This window comes from Mytilus edulis, chromosome 3, assembly GCF_963676685.1.
Source record: "Mytilus edulis chromosome 3, xbMytEdul2.2, whole genome shotgun sequence".
Classification (NCBI taxonomy): domain Eukaryota; kingdom Metazoa; phylum Mollusca; class Bivalvia; order Mytilida; family Mytilidae; genus Mytilus; species Mytilus edulis.
The window spans coordinates 104,946,882-104,965,733 of NC_092346.1; the positions used below are offsets into that span (position 1 = coordinate 104,946,882).

At 33.2% G+C, this 18,852-nt stretch overlaps 1 protein-coding gene across 1 annotated transcript in view; it reads left to right on the top strand.

Moving 5' to 3' along the window:
* The window catches only part of LOC139514722 (uncharacterized), a 50,485-nt gene that overhangs the window by 27,705 nt on the left and 3,928 nt on the right, over positions 1-18,852 (top strand). Inside the window, exon 2 of the mRNA XM_071304327.1 lies at positions 17,192-17,291. Within this exon, the coding sequence (XP_071160428.1) occupies positions 17,192-17,291 (100 nt within the window). The remainder of the gene's footprint in view (positions 1-17,191; positions 17,292-18,852) is intronic.

The following is an 18,852-nucleotide window of genomic DNA, read 5'->3' on the forward strand; positions in this document are numbered from 1 at the left end:
CTTCTCTATTTGATAAATCTGAGAATCATGTAAGGATGAAAAAATCTAATTTTATATATATATTTATATCTTTATTTTATTGTGGCTGTTGTTATGAAAATTAAAAATAGATTTATTCGGGTAACAATTAAGATTTTAAAAAAAAGTCGGGATTATTTGGTCAAGTATGGTTCAGACAGGTCGAGTATTGTTCAGAAATTTAGTCGAGTATTGTTCAGACATTTAGTCGAGTACGATTAAGACTGAACAAATAGGTCGAGTGCAGGTCGAGAACGGGTTAAGACTGTTTCAGACTGGTCGAGTAATACCTCAAACTATTTTGAATGTCAAAGATAAGGGTCGAGTACAAAACAGTACAGTCGAATACGATTAAGTCTAGGGTCGCGTAATGTATTAAAATTCAGACCAATTCAGACTGGTCGAGTAAAAATCGGTTCAGTCGAGTACAGATATAAGCCATTTCAGACTGTTACTGGTTTGTAGTGTATATTACTATTGTCGTTACTTATTATGTAAGTCATGCTTTTGAGGTTGGATATGAGACTTTGTATGAGTTGGTCTAACACAAGTTACTAACAAATTGAAAACAACACGTTTAATAATTTCTTGCGTCCGAATCTCTTTCCTGCATTTACTTCATCGGGAACGCTTAAAGCCAAACTTTGAAATCCGAAGATGAAAAAGTACCGAAACCTTTGAAGAGCTATATGTCAAAAATACCTAAAATAAATAGCCAAATTAATCTAAAGCTAACTTTTCATGAGGGAGTTGAAACCTTAGTTTCTTAATAATTTCAAAATTTATAAACGGATAATTTTAGTAAAGTTTGTTAAATCATGTCACCACCGAAGAAGTACTGACTACTGAGCTGACGATACCCTCCGGGACTGATAGTCCACCAGCAAAGATATCGACCCAGTGAATTACAACTCATGGTTATAACATGTTGATATATTTGACCTCTTGTGTAATATGCTTGATTTACATTATCTGACATGTTGTATACTAAGATAACGTTTTATCAAATATGCAAGATAAATTTATGCATTACAATATTTGATTTCAAGATTTTATCAATGAGATTAATATCCCGATGATTGGGTTAGTAAAACAATACTTATCGGAAACATACACTGTACTTCTGTACGCAGATTTTCCTGAAATCCAAATAATTAATTTGGTAATTTTGTTCTTTCTTCAAAATTAGCAAAATTATGTAAAGTAGACTTTGATGAGTAAATATTAACAAAATGTCAAGAACCACAAATATAATGTCATAAACTTGAAAGCCGATGTATAATTCTACAAAACGTGCGTACTGTTGTGTCGTTGTTTTCCTCTAATATCTAATGAGTTTCCCTCAGTTTTAGTTTGTTACCCCGATTTTGTTTTTTGTCCATAGATTTATGAGTTTTGAACAGCGATATACTACTGTTGCCTTTATTCCGATATTCTGATAACAACGGAGTGTGTATAAAACATCCATTTAATTTGATTTAAAAGAAAATACAATATTGTAACAATAGGATACCTTGAATCATATAAAGCCATAACAAAGTTTTTGGTACCCATCTTTAAGACAGCTATAAAATTATTTTCAAATCGAAAAGATTCTCATTTAATGGAATGTTCAAGGTGCTATCGATACTAAAAGTTCAAAGTTGCTATACAATTTGGAAGACTTAGAGACCTGTTAATAATGTTCAGAGTAATACTGTAAAAAGATACAATGATCAAAAAGTAAAATCATAAAAGTACTGATCTCCGAGGAAAATTCAAAACGAAAAGTTTATTATCAAATGGAAAAAAAAAATCAAAGGATAAAACACATCAAACGAATGGACAAGTTAACAACTGTCATATTCTTGACTTGGTACAGACATTTTCAAATTTAGAAAATGGTGGATTTAATCTGGTTTTATAGCGCTGAACCTCTCACTTGTATGACAGTCGCATCATAGATTAACAAATTTAAATCACTGAAATTCTTTATAGCAGGTTAAAGGGTTATAAAATGTTATTGACAGGATGCTTTTAAAAACTTATAATCATGATCGGTATCAAATTATTTGAATGAAAAACTAAACTTATACCAGTTTTGAAAAGATGATTAACCAAAACAAAAAGTACCAAAGACAAACACAGAGATTATAGCTAACATCAGGAAAATACATTCCTTAATTCATATGATCATAAAAATCTTCAAATAAATACAGTAAACACAGTATAAAAAGCAAAAATAAAGACTGAGAAACACACCCCAAACGAGTCTATGGGTGATCTCCGATTCTCTGGAAGTGAAGGCAGTTCCCTATTTATATATAAAATATTTTGAACCGGAATTCTATATTTTCCGTTCTTTACCTAATTTTCACACTTAACAGAAGTCGCTTTAACTTAAATGAAATGTTTTCACCAAAGTTTTTCAAATTGATTTGTATTGATTTCTGAACACGAAATCCCCCCTCCCAAACAATTAAATAGCTTTAAAGTCTGTGACATCACACTTATCAGCATTTCGTACTAGGGCCTCAAGTCAAACAAAAGAATGTGAATGAACTTACAACGAATAAGAAAACATATATTTTCATATACACTACATGGAATTAAGTACACATGTCAATGTAAGAAAGTAAAAATACATATTGAGGATGATAGAGTTTCTCTGCTGATATATAATAAGTCAAAAGAAGTGTTATATCCATAATTTAATATTATAGTTTCTCTAATTCTATGGAAATATATCCCTTTCCGAACCAATTGAATAAAAAAATTTAATCAACGTGTGTTGCCGGTGATCTCAGAAGATGATTGGCTGAGTCAAAGGGTCATAACCTTTCTCAGCTCCCTGAATTTAACAAAATGTTCTGACAGGTGTTAATTAAATTGACAACTTTGTGGGAAGTGGAAGGCACTCGAAGGGAATTTTGGTTTAGAAATTTATCTTTTAATCATTAGAGAAACAGATTATTACATACATTTTAGTAACGCGTGGATTATCGGATTTATCCTATCACGATAGTTGAATTATAAATTTTAAAGTCCTCGCCGAGGTTCGGACTTTAAAATAGATAATTATAATTTAACTATCTCGATTGGATAAATCTGATAATCCACTTGTATCAATGTAATAATCAATATATAAATGCTTGTTTAAGACTAAGATAAGAACAATTACCAGAAAATTTATAAAACAATGTTTACCCTAAAATACTTCAGATTTAGGTACAGAGGTTGATTATAACTTTACAGCGTCACTCTTATCTTCATTAAAAGGAGGCGAAAGATACCAATTTAAATCAAATCATTTTATTGGTGTAAAATCCAAATTTTGGATTGTTACCAAGACAAACATGACAATCATAACAAACATATAATATTTAAATTTAAACAACATTCATATTCTATGAGACTATATTTAGATGTTTTGGAGGAGGTGATACTTTTGCAAATTTGAAAGTACAATTATAAAAATTTATAATGCAATTGTTATAAAATATATCATAACAAATACTATAAGAAAAATATAAAATAGTCATCACTTTGTTACATTGACTAGTTTTTCTTATCAGCTAGGCTATTTCTTAAAACATATAAAACTCCCTTTACAATAATTTTAGTTATGTCATACTCATTAAATGTAAACATAAATGCAATTTATTTCTCTTCAGACATTTTGGTGAAATCTGGAACTATACTATCTACTTCCTGAAAAAGTTTTTGCCTACATTCTTCTACAATTTGACATTCTAAAGCAAAATGATATTCATCTTCTACCTGCTTTTTACAGATAGGACATAATCTGTTTGCCAAAGGTAATTTTCGGTGTCAACCCTGTTCAATATTTAGATAACTATTACTTATCCTCATTTTTATAAAATTTGATCTAAATCTATTAATAAAAAAAATTCTAATTTGTATTCTTTTTTTAATTTTCTGTATGTTCTTAGTTTGATTCTATTAGGGCTATTTTGGTCGTTTAAAAGACTGTCTTTCCAAAAAATTATATATCTTTCAGCTATTTTTTTATCTACAGCATTAAAAAGGAATTTTGTGCTGAAAGTATTTTTATGTTCCCATATATGATTAAAACCTATTTTTGAAAGAGCATTTTTTTTATTTGACCGCAAAACCATTATTTAAATTTAAACTACATTTATAGGCAGTTGAAGCATACCCGTCTTTTCTTGCATTCATCAAATGGCACCAATATCCAACAGAAGCCATTACAGCATCAATAGCAATAGGAAACATACCTATTTCTGCTAAAACTGCTGTGTTTACTGCAGCTGTATTTACACCCAAAGATATTTAGCAATTGTATTTGAAATTTTGATGGTATAAAAGACAAATATCTTCATTCAAGACGTGAATTATCTTTAACTAACATATCAAGTGCCCATATTTCACTGCAATAAAGTAGTATAGGTTTAAACAACTTTAAAACATTTTTAAATGTGGATAAATATTAAGTTTATCTGAGAAAAAAGGCTTTCTAATGCAAAACATTGCCTTTGAAGCTTTTTTGCACAGATGTAACAGCATAAGTGAAAATTCCTCAGAGCTTAAATAAAATACCCAAATATTCATATTCATTGGTCAAATCAACTGTGTGTTCATTTAATTTATTTTAAGGACTTTACCTTATTAATTAAATCTCATAACATTAGTTTTGTTTCGATTTACAGTTAAATTTCACTTATCGCAGTAAGTGTTGAGTTTGTCTAAACATTGTTGTAAGCCAGACTCTGATTAAGATATAAACACAAGGTCATCTGCATATAACAAACAATAAGATACCAGAGGGACGGTCAAACTCATAAATAGTTTCATTAGTTGTCAGACAATTGTCTCCACACCATTTAGAAAATTTACCATTTCTTTCATCACGTTTTTTTTTCCAACTTTCGCTATGAATGTGTCATAGAGTCATAGTTGAGCACATTACATTCTTTAAAACTGTCGGTATATTAAAGTATGGGAAAACATTGATTTCTATTCCATTATATTTGGGTTTTTACCTTATCATGCTTATCTATTTCTGTCTTTAGTCACTGTGGTTTGTAGAACAAGTTTGTAAAACAAGTTTGAAGAACTGTTTGGATATTATCTATATAAGTCTTTAGTGAGTACTGCACGAGCATTTCATAGGCGGGAATACGGGTGGGGTATATAAGTCCGATACCTGGATAATTTGTATCGAGGTGATCAGAGTAACTTCAAAGTTACAACACGTTCTACATAGTATTTAGTTTAGAATAGCTAGATGTGCATTTGCTGGGATATATTTGTAATGTCTTATTATCATAATTAAATGTTGTATCGCACAGAAAATAAGTTACTGCATGGCATAAAATAACGGACGATCAAATCGAACTGTATAAACAATTTTTACACGAACCGTTACAAATTCTGATAAAGAAAATGGACTCGGATAATACAGATATTGATACTTTATACAACGATATGGTGACTATTTTACATGCTGCAGCGGATAAAACAGTCCCCAAGTGCAGTTTTAATCCTTTTACTAAACCGTATTGGACATCTGGTGTTAATTATATATAAGATTGCCCACGAGAAGGAACGAACATTACGAAAAGTTTGGGTTATTGATGGTCGCCCTAGAGGTATGCATTATGATTCATATAAGTTATACAAGAGAGCAAAACACGAATTCCGAAATATACAACAGGCTGCGTATGAACAATATATACAACAAACTAACGATGACATTAATAAGGCAGCTGCATGCGATATCCGTCTTTTTTGGAAACTTATTAAACGTAATAAAGCTGTCTCGTCCAAAATTTATCCTGAAATAATCCATGATGATAATATATGCAACACTCCCGAGAGCATCGCTAATGCATTTATGGACTACTTTTCGAAACTCTACCAGCCGGACAGTGATGAAATGTATGATAATGACACGAGACAACAAATTGAACTTGATTACAATAAAATATTAAAATGTTGTTATGAACAAAACGTGTATTTACCAGGTGGTATTATCAAAGAAAGTGAAGTCGATGGTATAATTAAACTCTTGAAGCGTAGAAAAGCTAGTGGCCATGACAAAATTCAACATGAACATCTGTTGTATGGTGGACATACTTTAGTCCGATGCTTAACATCGTTATTCAATCTTGTTGTGAGTAAAGGTCGTATCCCTAATGGATGGAAACTAGGTCTCCTTGTTCCTTTATTTAAAGGCAACAATAAACCGAAGACTTCACCGGACAGTTACCGACCAATCACGTTACTTCCATGTGTTCTCAAAGTGTTTGAGCATGTTATTAAGTCAAGATTGTTGTTATATGTCTTTGATGGAAGTGTCTTTCCGAACCCTCAGCAGCAAGGCTTTCAGAAATATCTCGGATGTCTTACTGCATCCTTTAATTTACATGAAACTATATTTCATAATATTGAATTATTTAGTAAACTTTTTGTAGCATTCCTGGATAGCAGGAAAGCTTTTGATACGGTATGGAGGATAGGTTTAATGTACAAACTGTTTAAACTTGGTGTAAATGGTAAACTATGGTTATTAATAAATGACTGTCATTATAATACGAAAAGTGCAGTTATTGTCAATCAACAAGGAGGTGTGCTCTCAGGTTTATTGTATTTAATATTTATAAATGATTTAATTGCAATACTCATATAAGAAGACCCTATATCAATACTGAACGAATAACAATGAGAAGAAGAACAACGATCAACAGTTGTTGACGTATTTTCTAAACCATGTAAAAAATTAAACTAGAGTTGTCTCTCTTTGTGTGTTGTTAATTGTAATTCACAAATACCAAAATTAAAAAACTGTACAGACTTTCTGTATATTATACTCATTTGTGTAGAGGTTCCATCCTCTGTATTTCATTTACAACTTATACAAAAACAATCCTTTGAATTAAAAATACATTTTATTACACCAACTTGTATTTACATTTTCATGACTAGAATATACATTTTTACTTTGTGGCATTGCTTTGGCTACAGAGTATTCTATAATATTTTGTTGAGGCGCCAGGGTGACTACCGATTACCTATACACAATGGCTATCAGCTGACCTATGTTGACATAGTGTCATAAAACCCCTGGTAGTTAAACACGGTTACACCACCACCTACCATGGGGAGTGACCGGGGAAAACACTCGTATTACCAATGCTCCAGTTATTAGTGCCCCACCTGTTGGCAGGTGTAGGCCTCCCCTCTATAAGATGAGGTGGAGGAGGTCCCAGAGTCACCCATCTGTAGACCCCACCGTTACCACTAACCACATTTTCCAAACCTGCAAGTTTTAGAACTTGTCAGGCCCAGAGCAAGGGCCGAGTGAAATAATCCCCCAATCACTACCAGTCTCCCTGGACCTCCCCCCATTCAAAATTGACTCTGCGCCTAAGGATAGTAGAAGATGATTAATTTCTAAAAAGTGTCTTGTTTTCTTTCCAATTATTAAAATTGTTAATTACTAAAATCTAAAATTAATTCTGTATGCTTAAATCACAATAGTCCATAATATGTTAAAAAGTGCTGAATAACTGAAATGTCCAATTCATAGAAACGCAAGTTTATTCGAAATTATCCTGTATTGGTCCAATACTATGAAGGTCAGCCTGGATACTGGTAACCATAATATTCCAATCAAATACATCAAACAAGTGCCTGAAAATATAAAACAAAAACAGCAGCAACTATTCTCATAGGGAGGGTGGGCGGGTTTTAAATAGTTTAACTAATTTGTGAAACACCTGCTTTCAAGTCGACAGCAAATTAACAAGTGCCCGATACGGGAATTCCAAAATTCTAATTCAAGCTGATACGGAAATTCCAAAATTCTGATTCAAGCTGCGAGCGCCATCTATGGCCATGCCGAATATGGCAATGAGCTACAGACTGCAACACCCACGCACCCACACAAATATTCGATTGAATTAAACCAGATTATTGAAAATATAAAATTTTTATAATCTCTATTAATTGCAATACTCATATAAGAAGACCCTATATCAATACTGAACGAATAACAATGAGAAGAAGAACAACGATCAACAGTTGTTGACGTATTTTCTAAACAATGTAAAAAATTAAACTAGAGTTGTCTCTCTTTGTGTGTTGTTAATTGTAATTCACAAATACCAAAATTAAAAAAAACTGTACAGACTTTCTGTATATTATACTCATTTGTGTAGAGGTTCCATCCTCTGTATTTCATTTACAACTTATACAAAAACAATCCTTTGAATTAAAAATACATTTTATTACACCAACTTGTATTTACATTTTCATGACAAGAATATACATTTTTACTTTGTGGCATTGCTTTGGCTACAGAGTATTCTATAATATTTTGTTGAGGCGCCAGGGTGACTACCGATTACCTATACACAATGGCTATCAGCTGACCTATGTTGACATAGTGTCATAAAACCCCTGGTAGTTAAACACGGTTACACCACCACCTACCATGGGGAGTGACCGGGGAAAACACTCGTATTACCAATCCTCCAGTTATTAGTGCCCCACCTGTTGGCAGGTGTAGGCCTCCCCTCTATAAGATGAGGTGGAGGAGGTCCCAGAGTCACCCATCTGTAGACCCCACCGTTACCACTAACCACATTTTCCAAACCTGCAAGTTTTAGAACTTGTCAGGCCCAGAGCAAGGGCCGAGTGAAATAATCCCCCAATCACTACCAGTCTCCCTGGACCTCCCCCCATTCAAAATTGACTCTGCGCCTAAGGATAGTAGAAGATGATTAATTTCTAAAAAGTGTCTTGTTTTCTTTCCAATTATTAAAATTGTTAATTACTAAAATCTAAAATTAATTCTGTATGCTTAAATCACAATAATCCATAATATGTTAAAAAGTGCTGAATAACTGAAATGTCCAATTCATAGAAACGCAAGTTTATTCGAAATTATCCTGTATTGGTCCAATACTATGAAGGTCAGCCTGGATACTGGTAACCATAATATTCCAATCAAATACATCAAACAAGTGCCTGAAAATATAAAACAAAAACAGCAGCAACTATTCTCATAGGGAGGGTGGGCGGGTTTTAAATAGTTTAACTAATTTGTGAAACACCTGCTTTCAAGTCGACAGCAAATTAACAAGTGCCCGATACGGGAATTCCAAAATTCTAATTCAAGCTGATACGGAAATTCCAAAATTCTGATTCAAGCTGCGAGCGCCATCTATGGCCATGCCGAATATGGCAATGAGCTACAGACTGCAACACCCACGCACCCACACAAATATTCGATTGAATTAAACCAGATTATTGAAAATATAAAATTTTTATAATCTCTATTAATTGCAATACTCATATAAGAAGACCCTATATCAATACTGAACGAATAACAATGAGAAGAAGAACAACGATCAACAGTTGTTGACGTATTTTCTAAACAATGTAAAAAATTAAACTAGAGTTGTCTCTCTTTGTGTGTTGTTAATTGTAATTCACAAATACCAAAATTAAAAAAAACTGTACAGACTTTCTGTATATTATACTCATTTGTGTAGAGGTTCCATCCTCTGTATTTCATTTACAACTTATACAAAAACAATCCTTTGAATTAAAAATACATTTTATTACACCAACTTGTATTTACATTTTCATGACTAGAATATACATTTTTACTTTGTGGCATTGCTTTGGCTACAGAGTATTCTATAATATTTTGTTGAGGCGCCAGGGTGACTACCGATTACCTATACACAATGGCTATCAGCTGACCTATGTTGACATAGTATCATAAAACCCCTGGTAGTTAAACACGGTTACACCACCACCTACCATGGGGAGTGACCGGGGAAAACACTCGTATTACCAATCCTCCAGTTATTAGTGCCCCACCTGTTGGCAGGTGTAGGCCTCCCCTCTATAAGATGGGGTGGAGGAGGTCCCAGAGTCACCCATCTGTAGACCCCACCGTTACCACTAACCACATTTTCCAAACCTGCAAGTTTTAGAACTTGTCAGGCCCAGAGCAAGGGCCGAGTGAAATAATCCCCCAATCACTACCAGTCTCCCTGGACCTCCCCCCATTCAAAATTGACTCTGCGCCTAAGGATAGTAGAAGATGATTAATTTCTAAAAAGTGTCTTGTTTTCTTTCCAATTATTAAAATTGTTAATTACTAAAATCTAAAATTAATTCTGTATGCTTAAATCACAATAATCCATAATATGTTAAAAAGTGCTGAATAACTGAAATGTCCAATTCATAGAAACGCAAGTTTATTCGAAATTATCCTGTATTGGTCCAATACTATGAAGGTCAGCCTGGATACTGGTAACCATAATATTCCAATCAAATACATCAAACAAGTGCCTGAAAATATAAAACAAAAACAGCAGCAACTATTCTCATAGGGAGGGTGGGCGGGTTTTAAATAGTTTAACTAATTTGTGAAACACCTGCTTTCAAGTCGACAGCAAATTAACAAGTGCCCGATACGGGAATTCCAAAATTCTAATTCAAGCTGATACGGAAATTCCAAAATTCTGATTCAAGCTGCGAGCGCCATCTATGGCCATGCCGAATATGGCAATGAGCTACAGACTGCAACACCCACGCACCCACACAAATATTCGATTGAATTAAACCAGATTATTGAAAATATAAAATTTTTATAATCTCTATTAATTGCAATACTCATATAAGAAGACCCTATATCAATACTGAACGAATAACAATGAGAAGAAGAACAACGATCAACAGTTGTTGACGTATTTTCTAAACCATGTAAAAAATTAAACTAGAGTTGTCTCTCTTTGTGTGTTGTTAATTGTAATTCACAAATACCAAAATTAAAAAACTGTACAGACTTTCTGTATATTATACTCATTTGTGTAGAGGTTCCATCCTCTGTATTTCATTTACAACTTATACAAAAACAATCCTTTGAATTAAAAATACATTTTATTACACCAACTTGTATTTACATTTTCATGACTAGAATATACATTTTTACTTTGTGGCATTGCTTTGGCTACAGAGTATTCTATAATATTTTGTTGAGGCGCCAGGGTGACTACCGATTACCTATACACAATGGCTATCAGCTGACCTATGTTGACATAGTGTCATAAAACCCCTGGTAGTTAAACACGGTTACACCACCACCTACCATGGGGAGTGACCGGGGAAAACACTCGTATTACCAATGCTCCAGTTATTAGTGCCCCACCTGTTGGCAGGTGTAGGCCTCCCCTCTATAAGATGAGGTGGAGGAGGTCCCAGAGTCACCCATCTGTAGACCCCACCGTTACCACTAACCACATTTTCCAAACCTGCAAGTTTTAGAACTTGTCAGGCCCAGAGCAAGGGCCGAGTGAAATAATCCCCCAATCACTACCAGTCTCCCTGGACCTCCCCCCATTCAAAATTGACTCTGCGCCTAAGGATAGTAGAAGATGATTAATTTCTAAAAAGTGTCTTGTTTTCTTTCCAATTATTAAAATTGTTAATTACTAAAATCTAAAATTAATTCTGTATGCTTAAATCACAATAGTCCATAATATGTTAAAAAGTGCTGAATAACTGAAATGTCCAATTCATAGAAACGCAAGTTTATTCGAAATTATCCTGTATTGGTCCAATACTATGAAGGTCAGCCTGGATACTGGTAACCATAATATTCCAATCAAATACATCAAACAAGTGCCTGAAAATATAAAAAAAAAACAGCAGCAACTATTCTCATAGGGAGGGTGGGCGGGTTTTAAATAGTTTAACTAATTTGTGAAACACCTGCTTTCAAGTCGACAGCAAATTAACAAGTGCCCGATACGGGAATTCCAAAATTCCAATTCAAGCTGATACGGAAATTCCAAAATTCTGATTCAAGCTGCGAGCGCCATCTATGGCCATGCCGAATATGGCAATGAGCTACAGACTGCAACACCCACGCACCCACACAAATATTCGATTGAATTAAACCAGATTATTGAAAATATAAAATTTTTATAATCTCTATTAATTGCAATACTCATATAAGAAGACCCTATATCAATACTGAACGAATAACAATGAGAAGAAGAACAACGATCAACAGTTGTTGACGTATTTTCTAAACAATGTAAAAAATTAAACTAGAGTTGTCTCTCTTTGTGTGTTGTTAATTGTAATTCACAAATACCAAAATTAAAAAAACTGTACAGACTTTCTGTATATTATACTCATTTGTGTAGAGGTTCCATCCTCTGTATTTCATTTACAACTTATACAAAAACAATCCTTTGAATTAAAAATACATTTTATTACACCATCTTGTATTTACATTTTCATGACTAGAATATACATTTTTACTTTGTGGCATTGCTTTGGCTACAGAGTATTCTATAATATTTTGTTGAGGCGCCAGGGTGACTACCGATTACCTATACACAATGGCTATCAGCTGACCTATGTTGACATAGTGTCATAAAACCCCTGGTAGTTAAACACGGTTACACCACCACCTACCATGGGGAGTGACCGGGGAAAACACTCGTATTACCAATCCTCCAGTTATTAGTGCCCCACCTGTTGGCAGGTGTAGGCCTCCCCTCTATAAGATGAGGTGGAGGAGGTCCCAGAGTCACCCATCTGTAGACCCCACCGTTACCACTAACCACATTTTCCAAACCTGCAAGTTTTAGAACTTGTCAGGCCCAGAGCAAGGGCCGAGTGAAATAATCCCCCAATCACTACCAGTCTCCCTGGACCTCCCCCCATTCAAAATTGACTCTGCGCCTAAGGATAAAGAGAAAATTTGGTATTAATTAATTTTTCTACAATTGAAGCTCGTTCAACTTTTATAGCCACAACATTATTTTAATAAATATACTCTCCTTTGTAATATTAAATTAACGTTTGCATATTTTTCTATCAATTTTGAAAAAGCGCCATGGATTCACCAAATTGATATCAAATAATTATAAGATTCGTCTACTTGAAGCTGTTTTTAAAACGCATCAAATTACTATGTCATAAGGTTGTATAAATTGCAGTTACAGCGAAAATTGAAATTATATCTCTGAGGTCTCGATTTTCACAATCTTATGCTAAATTGAAACTCGATTGATAATACATTATGTAATTAAGAAATAGAGTGATACATGTTGTTGTTTTATGCAGCCATTAACTTCTTCTGTTTTTCTCTTGCAATCCATTGAATAATTGTAAAGCGTAATTCTAATGATTCGATAATTTTATAAATATCGTGTGTGTTTATATTTTCAACTCTGCATGTCTTTTTTGGGTTATAACTTGAACCTATCTGTTTTTATCCAGAGCTAGGAATGCGTTTCCGAAAACTTCAATTGTTATAGCGACAGAAAATTTGTAAATTTAAAGGTCAAAAACAGAATTTATACAGACAATTTGCTTTTCGATTGTAGAAGACATTTTTTTCAAAAGTCTGCGAAAACTTTTCTTATTAAAATTGAAAATGGAAATGGGGAATGTGTCAAAGAGACAACAACCCCACCACAGAAAAAACAACAGCAGAAGGTCACCAACAGGTCTTCAATGTAGCGAGAAATTCCCGCACCCGGAGGCGTCCTTCAGCTGGCCCCTAAACAAATATATACGAGTTCAGTGATAATGAACGCCATACTAATTTCCAAATTGTACACAAGAAACTAAAATTAAAATAATACAAGACTAATAAAGGCCAGAGGCTCCTGACTTGGTACAGGCGCAAAAATGCGGCGGGGTTCAAAATGTTTATGAGATCTCAACCCTCCTATACCTCTAGCCAATGTAGAAAAGTAAATGTAACAATACGCACATTTCGCTCGGACACACACTCAATAATCTAGTATATTATAAGAGCATAAACCTGAAGCACGGGGAGGCACTCTACTGTCTCCACACGGCAGGGTTAGGGTTAGTTATTAGTTGTTTGGAATTTATAAAGTTCGTTGAAGTGTTCTGTGCAAATATTGGGTAGAATTAAAAAAATTCCAAACGATACCCGATATTTCCAATAATATATCATACAAGACCGTACCAGCCAATGACATGGGTGTTATAACAAGGAAGTTACCATTATAATATTGCTAGTTGATTTTCACGTTGAACATGTCGTGCAGTTATACTGAATACGATTCACGTCGAATAAACAATACTATAGATAAGATCTTTCTTTTTAAATCAGTGTTCTATATCAAGCTATTCAGCTTTAAAGTCCAAATTTATAACAGTCTTTTGTATTTAATTTACAAAGCTCATCTTTTAAAATAAGAATAAAGGATATACTTATATTCTAACTAGTACATGTATGCATATCTTGATTTACCAAGTACGGGATATCTAATCTGACAAACCAAGCCCTTTACTGGTTGCCTATTTATTTAAAATGCATGAAATATTTGTCATAATATATCGCTTGAAATTGATTCAAAAGCAATCAATAGATCTATATAACAAACAATGTTGCTATATTTTATTGATAAAGACACAGACATAGACGAGGCAGGTTTAACCAGGAATTAATGTAATTTAGTCTCAACATTGGCCTCCAAAAACAATTACTTAACGTTTGATGCCGTAGTTTGTTTTGTTTTCGTTTTAGCTAGGAGCGTGTTCGGCTCTATATATCATCATCAACAACAACAACAATACTTTATTTTAAGAGGGTTACACAGTTAGCTATATAACTAATCTTCCCTGAGGCCCTCATCAAGAAAAATCAATCAAAATGCAAACATATACATTGCATACATTAGTATAAAAAGTCAAGTATGATAATAATATTCAATACAACTTGATAAAATGTTATGAAAAAATAAACATGATGACATAATCAGTTTTCAATATTATTTATACAGCTAGGTTGATTTTAATAAGTTATCTATTATTTTGTATTTGAAAGAATTAACATTTGTAATATTTCTTAACGATATTGGCAAATTATTCCACAAGAATGGTCCAGAATACATAAAAGATTTTTTTAACAATTCTGTTTTTGATTTAGAGAATATGAGGTTTCCTTGAACAACATTTCTCAAGGGGTATGGATTTCTGTCTGAAACATACTGAAACTTATAAGTAAGATATGATGGGGCTTGAGATATTTTATTCGCTGTTCGAACTCTCATCCAGTTTAAGTGTTTGAATAAGTACTCGGACGGAGTGAAAGTGTCTGTTTTTCAGTTTTTCAGAATAAGCATTACTATTTTGTACTTGTTGAGTTCTTTCATTCAAATACGATTGAAATAAAGAAACAGCAGCATTAATCCATCAATTTAAAGTTCTTTTACAGAGAATATCATGATCTAGTAAATCAAAAGCTTTCTTAAAATCCAACAGGACTGCTAAGTTGATATTACCATCATTTATATCCTGTATCCATTTATCTACGACATTGATAAGGGAAGTCTGACAAGCGTGTTATTGTCGAAACCCAGACTGTGCAGATTGTAAAAGATCTAATCGTTTTTAGATAGTCATACACATGTTTTGAAACATGCTTTTCTAAAAGTTTTTATAAAACAGGAAGTACATGCCTTTTATAGCTGACTATGCGGTATGGGCTTTGCTCATTGTTGAAAGCCGTACGGTGACCTATAGTTGTTAATGTCTGTGTCATTTTGGTCTTTGGGGATAGTTTTCTCATTGGCAACCATACCACATCTTCTTTTTTTTATATTAGTCTTTAATTTGTTGCTATGAAATTTTCACCAGCTTTAAAAACAGGGGTTACTCTTGCAATCTTTAGAACACCGGGTAATATACTTGTATCTATTATTCTATTATAAATGTAAGTTAAAGATGAAGTTATGAAAGGAGCATTCAATTTTAAAATGTTTGGTCCTATGTTACACGTTTGGTCATCTCATTTAAAAGATCATTTATTGGGACTGGTGGAATTGAAATTTTACTTGTTCTGACTTACTCAATTTCTTTTGTACAAATTGAGATAATTTTGCATAATCATGATTTTTGCATACATATGTCAATCTCCGGTTTTCTACACATGAAAAACGTATTAAAACATTACAAATGTCACTGACAATATTAGTTTTAACATCATCTTATTAAAAGGTTCATAATTATGTATTTTTGTTTGTTTGGATGGGTTAAGACTGTGAATATATTTTCACAAATCTTTCGAAGTTTTTGAATTTTTTACAATCTTTGAATACAAATTTCATCGATTATGTATTTAGGCCTGTTTCGCCAAAATTTGAACTCAGACCACATTCCTAATTTATGGTATTGAACAATTATTTTACAATTAAATCAAATTACTAAGAAATCCAGGGTAAATCCCTAGTTACGAAAGCAACTTTGTCAATTTCAATTTGATCCATGTTTTAATGATTAGCATAAATAAGTTTAACTTTACCAGGTAAGAAAAACAGAAAGATTTCAAAAGAGGGTCATTCAAACTCATAAATAAAGAAAAACTGACAACGCCATGGCTAAACAAAATCAAACAAACAAACAATACTACACAAAACGCAACATAGAAAGAGAAAGACGAGCCACATAAAAAGCTGTTGGATAGGGATCTCAGATGCTCGACATGTTGCTCTTGCTAGCCGGTAATTAGTCAAATCGGTAGATCATATTGGTGAAAAAGGAACGGGATTGTAGCTACGACATTAGGAATATATTCGATATAATCAGTAAAACGGATATTCAACCAAATCGTGTTTACGTCAGTAAAAATGACGAAGGGATGACCTCAACTTCACTATTTGAAACTCTTAATTTATTAGCTTTCTTGTGAGCAGCAACCCTCTATTAAAAAAATCATGATAGGAAATACCAGCCCTAGAATATCGTATCATTTTGATAAATATACTCCGTATGCAGGAGCTTAAGTCAAGATATGAGGCATACTTAACTGTATCTGTCATATCCTTTATCTCTTTCAGTGTAAAATATAGCAGGGGTTTCGATATAAATAACAAAATGAGGTATAAGTACCAATGAGACAACCCTCTACAGTATTGAGCATGGTAAACTATTTTATAATGTCTTCCAAATAGTCTAATAATATAACCTTGAAATCGTAAAAAAAATAATTTCTGTTTAAGTCCATAAAATCTTTTGGGTGATTGTTTTAACTGCAAACGGAGTTGAACTATTTTCAAAGAACATGTCTTTATTTAGACTCATTTAGAAATTATCTTTTGACTGATTACTAACCACACGTAGTACTGTTTTTTTACAGGTCAGTCGTGTTACCTTGGTTATACCCTTTGTTCAGGATCTTATTGGTGCTGTCCTGATGGATACGTTTGCACTGGCTCATCAACCTGTTTATCCATTGGGTAAGAAGTACGGTCATTACTTAAGAAAGTCTTTTTATCTGTTGAATGGGCATTAGCTGTCAACTTCATGTTCACTAATTTGAAACATTTACCTTTGCGCGAAGCTTTTGAATAAATTTACGTGCATACAGAAAGGTAAAACTAAGATAATTTAGATATAAATTAAGACTTAGACCGTTGGTTTTCCCGTTTGAATGGTTTTACACTAGTAATTTTGGGGCCTTTTATAGCTTGTTGTTCGGTGTGAGCCAAGGCTCCGTGTTGAAGGCCGTACATTGACCTATAATGGTTTACCTTTTTTTAAATTGTTATTTGGATGGAGAGTTGTCTCATTGCCACTCACACCACATCTTCCTATATCTAAGACTCTAGTCATTAAGAATTTAGAGCATATTTATAAAGGAGAAGGTCCGGTAAAGGCCGATTTAGTCCTCAAATTTCAGGTTCATCTGACTAAAGATTTTGGACACTTTTTAATACTGTGTCCATTTCAATTGATTCAATTAGTTTATGTGAAAGGTCTTAACTGATTCACTCATTAAAAACGCTTTGATTTTAGCTTAAATATGAAAAATCTATCAAATCTGCCAAAAAATGTCACTTTTCAGATGGTTTTTGTCAAAAATGAAAGTGGCCGCATCCGTGTTCATCCTCAACCTTTATTTATGTTATGTATTATCATCAAATACAACTTACATTTCAATATTAAGAATGAACACAAATGCGGAAACCGTCTAAAATTTAACAAAAATGCAAAATTATTGAAGATTTTAGTAATTTAGCATGACTAAATGATGCTATTGTCCGATATATGTACATTGTATTGTCAAAAACAATCCATATTTTTGTAGCAGAAGCATTTTAATTTCCAATAAATAAATAAAAGTTTACATTTTAACAATTTTGTAAAACATATATTTTGGGGCCAAAAAAGGGTCTTACTGGACCTTCTCCAAAAATCAAATATTTTCATATGAAATTTTTAAAAGATATTCAGTAATCACGAGAAATCACTAGTGCACGATGAAGTATTTTCCGTATCGACTGAACACTAAAGATGAGGGATATTTCATTGCTACACATTGTAAATGAGAGCAATATCCAAATCCTCGGGATCACAGATTCCTGGTATACCACAAACAACCCGAAACCAATGCTCACTACAATGACGAATTTTATACAGCACAACCATGTACTTTTGTGTCAAAAGAATGTTTTCCATTGTGTATTGGGCTTTAAATATTCATCTCTTTGCGTAATGTAAAATGAGTACTTTTGATCTTAGATGTGCTAATGGGTTTACATTTTGAAATATTTAGAAAAAAGGAAATTAACCAAAATGCCGAACTCCAAGGAAAATTAAAAACGAATATTTCCTAAGCAAATGCCAAAATCAAAAGTTCAAGCACACCAAGCAAATGGATAATAACTGTCATATTCCTGACTTATAAAAAAGAAGATGTGGTATGATTGCCAATGAGACAACTATCCACAAAAGACCAAAATGACACAGACATTAACAACTATAGGTCACCGTACGGCCTTCAACAATGAGCAAAGC